The 6,504-nt window shown below is 43.7% G+C and overlaps 1 protein-coding gene across 1 annotated transcript; it reads left to right on the forward strand.

Annotated features, from left to right (window-relative positions):
* Positions 1-2,874: 2,874 nt before the first annotated feature.
* LOC138368727 (uncharacterized membrane protein YrrS-like) lies at positions 2,875-5,656 on the forward strand. The gene is made up of 2 exons (XM_069331450.1): positions 2,875-2,961; positions 5,267-5,656. Exons 1-2 carry the CDS (start codon positions 2,875-2,877, stop codon positions 5,654-5,656), a joined length of 477 nt encoding a protein of 158 aa, XP_069187551.1.
* The last annotated feature ends 848 nt before the right edge of the window (positions 5,657-6,504 follow it).

Genomic DNA, 6,504 nt, shown 5'->3' on the forward strand with positions numbered 1-6,504 from the left:
TTCTAGAACCCGTGAATATGACCATTGGAAGCCCAGCTGACATCCCTGCACTATGGAAATAATCCATCAAATAACAGAAGAAAACTTTCCCGTGCTGGGTTTCTAATCTATCAAATAAACGTGTCTTTGTCGAGGCCCAAACTCATACAGTTATTGACTGAAACTTCTACTAAAAAAAACTTCCTTACAAGAAACAATTCACTTAACCTGTACTAAAAATTACCCTACAATAATTAAAGAAAACATAACTCAGTATAATTTCCTCCTTTGAGAGACTGTGTGTGTTAGAGTCCAGGAGGAAAACTACCTTGTCCTATATTCAAAGAATCTGAGAAATGAAAGTAAGAAACAAATTAAGAAATTCCTTATTACGCTGTTTCCCACCACTCGGGTGTCGGAACCCACACCCTGGGAACGAGATCCTAAAATGGGGCTCAGATCCCCATTTTAGAGGATCCCCATTTTAGACGATCCCCATTTTAGACGATCCCCATTTTTTAGAGGGTTAGAGGATCAAAAAGATCCTCTAACCCAAAATAAAAATGATCCAGAAGGCTTAGGTACCTGTAAGAGTCTGCCATCCACCAATCGAGATCCATAGGGTCTTCTTCTTAGTTCATAAGTAAGCAGATGCCGCCCTTGTAGCTGAAGGTGCACAGATGCCTTCCGTCTCATAGGTAAGGAGGTAAAGACAAAAAACTCAGCATTACGATCTCCAAGAGTTACGGTAAGGGAAGACGGGGGAGAGAAAAAAAAAGAGGAACGTCTCACCTGAGTAGTGTTTTATGTCTGAGTAGACCGCTGCTCAATGCCGGGGTGAGCACGATGAGGCCGTAAATAAGATGTGTCTCCTTTTGTATGAAAGCCATAAGCCCGCCCGCACGCCCGCACGCCCAGGAAGCACCACTCGCCTTCCTCCCGCGTCACTCTCCCGCCAATGATTTTTTCCTTACTTAATTCTTCCCAGTTTTCCCATTTCTGCCTCAGACCTCAGTGGCTCATCTCAGAGAGGGTGGTAAGTGGACTGGTGTCGGTCATAGTGTGTGTGCACTTACCTACTTGTGCTTGCGGGGGTTCAGCTCTGGCTCTTTGGTCCCGCTTCTCAACTGTCAATCAACTAATTGAGCCTACTGGGCGTTATCATATCTACACTTGAAACTGTGTATAGAGTCAGCCTCCACCACATCACCTCCTAATGCATTCCATTTGTCAACCACTCTGACACTAAAATAGTTATTTCTAATATCTCTGTGGCTCATTTGGGCGCTCAGTTTCCACCTGTGTCCGTGGTGCGTGTGCCCTTTGTGTTAAATAGCCTGTCTTTATCTACCCTATCAATTCCCTTGAGAATCTTGAATGTGGTGATCATGTCCCCCCACCTCATGTGTGTGTGTGTGTGTGCGTGCTAGAGTGGATGCGTACAAGCGCGCGTGCTTTCATGCGTGTTCAGCAGTCCCCACCCCCTCCCTCAAGAAGCTGCGGTGTTGAAGAACTGCTTGTCTCGTCTCATGGCGTCACAAACTACTGAGTTACTGCCTCGTCCGACTCCCCCAGCCGAACTAATTGCCCCTAACTACCGGATCCCTTTTTTTTTTCATTTGCCCTGCGTGCCTCCATATCTCCGGGTCGTGTCTACACTACGAAGGACCCACTTCGAATCCCGCTCACGTAAATGTGTATATAACCAGCTGGGCGATAATCACCAGGTCAAATTGCAATGTCTGGTGATCCTTCGTGTTCTCTCCTCCCAAGTGATTTACGGGCTCACCATAGCCCGTGCTACTTGGAACTTTTTGTTTCAAGTAGCGAATCTTTAACAACAACAAGAAGCAACTAAGGGATTCCTATTATTTGTGTTCCAATTGAGACACGCTTTCTTATTATTAATAATTATTATTATTATTTTTATTATTATTATTATTATTATTATTATTATTATTATTATTATTATTGAAGAAAAAATCGCTTATTACTATTATCATTAAGAATTGTATTAATATAATTTTCATTTAGTTTCCTATGACATGAATTAAATAAGTTTTATTATGTCAGTTTTAGCCATGTTTCATTTAGGTTAAACAAAAAAATCTCCTGTTTTTATCAAACTTTTTCTTTGTTGGTTTTATTTCGTTTGTAGTTATCGTGACAAACATAATTATTCGATTATTTTAGAGAGTGTTCTCGTCAAGAGAGAGGAAAACTTTTGTATATTATTAATATTTTAAATGAATGGCTATTTGATGTCATAATTCTTTTTAATGCCAAATTGGAGTATATGATCAAATATTATTCTAGATGCATGTAGCACAAACTGGAGCTTCCAAATTCCCAGAGTAAAGAACTGACATTTAATGCATGGAAGCCTAGGTCGCTTGTTTCATGGTATATGATTGGGTCTTCTAACAGATTGCTACACGTTTAGCAATCGTTTAGCTACACGTTTAGCAATACAACGTTGTTATTGTATTGTAATAATATTGTGTTGTTATTGTATTAGTACCAATTATGTAAGTAGTGTATATTTCATTGTGCACGTCTAATATTTACATAGCAATACGAATTTTCACTGAGAATATCCTTAATTTGGATTTAATCTTCAGCTGTGTTATTGGGTAATGAAAGTGCGATTAAATTTTTTTAAATTTTGCCCCGAGGGGCGAGTTTATTGGGCAGCGCCACTCATCTTGTGAGTGAACATACCGCCATAGCAGAATGTACAACACTCCCCAATAGGAAGAAAACCCGCTGGGTTCTCAAGAGGATTTCGCTCATGTCAACGAGACAGGTCAAGGAATGTCTCTCTGGGAGCTGTGTGTGTGTGTGTTACTTCAAGGGAGATGCCTGACAACCCATGATCTTGTCAGCCAGCCGTCGATGGTGATAATGCTGATAGTGTTGGTGACGGTGATGGTGATAGTGCTGATAATTATGTTGGTGAAAATGACGACGTTTTCAGCGTTGGTAAGACAGCTAACTGGAGCAAATTACAGCTTTTAAGAGAATTATGGTTATCGAACTAGGGTCACTTTTTTTTTCCTGCTGGCGAGAATTCTTCCTTCCCCTCTTTCCCCTACACTCCCTTACCCTTTCCATTTTCCCTCCTCTTCTACACTTTCTCCCTTCCCCCCCCCCCCCTCTTCTTACATTTTCACTCTTACTCTTCCCAGTTATAAACTGGGAAGGGTAAGAGTTTACTCTTACCCTTCCCAATATATATATATATATATATATATATATATATATATATATATATATATATATATATATATATATATATTGTTGAATTTTACTGAAAGGTCAAACACTAATGATTCTAACACGAATCATCTCAATATTTCTTATTTTCTTATGTTTTTCTTCACTGTCGGGGGTAGTTAAAAAATTAACTCTCCAAAGTTTATTTTCACACTTTATTTATGGTCTAACGCCTAGAAGCGTTTCGCAAGAGCACTTCTTACATTTTCACAGACAATTTTACATATTCAAATCGTGCTTATATTCGTTTTTGGGTGAGGTGACAGGACACAAATCAATGAAAAAAGACCGTACCTCTCTTGACATACCAGAGAGTATACAGAGAAATTTACTCCAAGCCAGCACTAAAGAGGCACCTGACAATCGACTTGAGAATGGTCCAGGACGGACCGAAACGTCGTCGTCCCTTCATTTTTTAGTGTGTGGATTGGTCAACAAAGAGGCGCAATTCTTGAGCCCCGATGGGCACATGTTTAAGTAGATGGGAGTCACCATGGGTGCTCCCCCTAGGTGTCCTGTGTGCACCTACATGTAATGCCCCCCTAGTGTACTCCAGGGGTGCCAGCAGCAGCAGCAGCCACAACAGCCGCTGTGGTTGTCGGTAAACAATAAAAGTTACCACAGCAGAGTTTTGCGGCCGACCGGAAAGCAGACAACAATATCCTCCCCCTCCCCCACCCCTCGTGATCTCCCCCCCCACCCCACCCCTCCGACTCTCATCCATCCCCCTCACTCTCTACCACCCCAATCCTCCCTCACCTTCAACCCTTCCCACACTTCTCCCCCGCACCCTCACCTCCTCCCTCTATCCCCTCTCATCCATTCCCCCCTCCTCCCCCTTCCCGTCGACACCGTCCCCATCACCCCTCAACTTCCCTCTCAAATCCTCAGCACCCTCTACTCCCCCTTTCACCCCTCCTCCCCTCTCACCCTTTTCTCTCCCATTCTCCCTTCTCCCCCCCCCCCCCTTCCTCACCATCTAACCCTCCCACGCCAAGCGGCAACAATCCCGTCACTGAGCTCCGGTGTTTAATCTCAATCTATTGCTTTGTAGACATGGTTTGTGGCGAGTGATCGCCACAGGGGTCAAGCGTCACCCTGTGGCATATTATGTGTGTATTCACTTAATTGTATTCACCTAGTTGTGCTTGCGGGGGTTGAGCTGTGCTCTTTCGGCCTGCCTCTCAACTGTCAGTCTACTGTTACTAACTACTATTTTTTTTCCACACACACAAACACACCCTAGGAAGCAGCCTGTAACATCTGGCTAACTCCCAGGTACCTATTTACTGCTAGGTAATAGAGGCAGCAGGGTGAAAGAATTTTTGCACATTTGTTTCTGCCTGGTCCGGAAATCGAACTCGGGCCACAGAATTACGAGTTCTGCGCGTTGTCCACTTAGCTACCAGACCCCCCAAGGCACTCTTCTTAGAATGTGCGTGTGTGTGTGTGTTTTCTCACCTAATTGTACTCGCCTAATTGTGCTTGCGGGGTTTAGGCTCTTTAGTCCCGCCTCTCAACTGTCAATCAACTGGTGTACAGATTCCTGAGCTTACTGTGCTCTATCATATCTACATTTGAAACTGTGTATGGAGTCAGCCTCCACCACATCACTGTCTAATGCATTCCACCTGTTAACTACTCTGACACTGAAAAAGTTCTTTCTAATGTCCCCTGTGGCTCATGTGGGTACTCAGTTTCCACCTGTGTCCCCTTGTTCGCGTACCACCAGTGTGGAATAGTTTATCCTTGTCTACCCTGTCGATTCCCCTGAGGATTTTGTAGGTAGTGATCATGTGTGTGTGTGCGTTGGACATAGGGGCTACACTTTGGAGAGTCAGGGTGGAGCCTAACGACTATGTTTGGTCCTCGTCCTTTGGAATCCCTTGACTAGAATAGAGGAATTTGTTTTTGTTCGAAATTGTATTCGTTCCTTCCATAGAGTTGCTGCTGGTACTACAATTATAGGAGGATGGATAGTTTTGATTGTTTTACGCTCGATGCTTAGAAGAGTGCCAAAGATACTCAGAAGAGTGCCAAATATACTCAGAAGAGTTCCAAAGATACTCAGAAAAGTGCCAAAGATACTCAGAAGAGTGCCAAAGATACTAAGAAGAGGGCCAAAGATACTAAGAAGAGTGCCAAAGATGCTAAGAAGAGTGTCAAAGATACTAAGAAGAGTGCCAAAGATGCTAAGAAGAGTGTCAAAGATACTAAGAAGAGCGCCAAAGAGCAAAAGAAGAGTGCCAAAACTGCAAAGAACACTGCCAAAGTACCACCTTGTACAGTACAGATACGGTACAAAAGCACAGATACTCTGGTCGATGAATACGAAGCTGTACGGAGGTGCGAGTCGTTCACATCTCGAGGATGTGAGCGGGACTCCTGGCTTAGCTTATGAGATTGAGAAAGTAGACAGGGAGTCTTACCCTTCGCTGCTCTCCATCTGTCTTAACTAAACTCCCCACACCTTAACCCCATCCCCCCTCATTAACCCCTCCCCCCCCTCCCCATCACCCTTCTCTCCCCACCCCTACCCACCATGCTAACCTTCTTCTCTTCCCCCTTGCCCCCAAAGACCTAATGGTCTCCGGTAGGGGCAATTAGGTCAGGGAAAAGCAACGGAATTCGATCCAGATATTATGCCAACCTTCTTTATTTGATGAATGGTTAGTCATGAACGTCAGAGATCAGCCGTAAGATATACTTGGTGTATAACGTGACGGTGTATAGCGATACTCGTGGGTTGTATTACTGGGAATAATGTCAAAAAGCATCTTTTGTTTGGGATCTGGGGGTTGTAGTCGGGGTCGGGAGAGGTCACTTGGTTCTTCTCGGGTTGTTCTAGTTGTTAAATAGGGCGGTGATTGGGGAATTGAACCGCTCCAGCGGTGACGGTTGTAAGCTGACGCGTACAATTGTATGATACAGTAATTTCAGGCACTAAATCATCATGAGTGTGAGGATGAATGTACATTAGAACAACTCCATTATAACCTAACTTAACTTAACCTAACCTAATCTAACCTAATCTTACCTAATTTAGCCTAATTTAACCTAACCTAACTGATTGAAACTACTGATAGACATTAACCTATCCCCTCCCCCTCTCCATCTCATCCACCACCTCCCTCCCTATCCACCTCCCTTCTTTATCTCCTTCGTTCCTATCCACCTGCTTCAATATCTACCTGCTTCTCTATCCACCTCCCTCTCTGCCATCCCTCTCCCCTACCACCTCCTTCCATA

Source organism: Procambarus clarkii, chromosome 26, assembly GCF_040958095.1.
Source record: "Procambarus clarkii isolate CNS0578487 chromosome 26, FALCON_Pclarkii_2.0, whole genome shotgun sequence".
Taxonomy (NCBI): domain Eukaryota; kingdom Metazoa; phylum Arthropoda; class Malacostraca; order Decapoda; family Cambaridae; genus Procambarus; species Procambarus clarkii.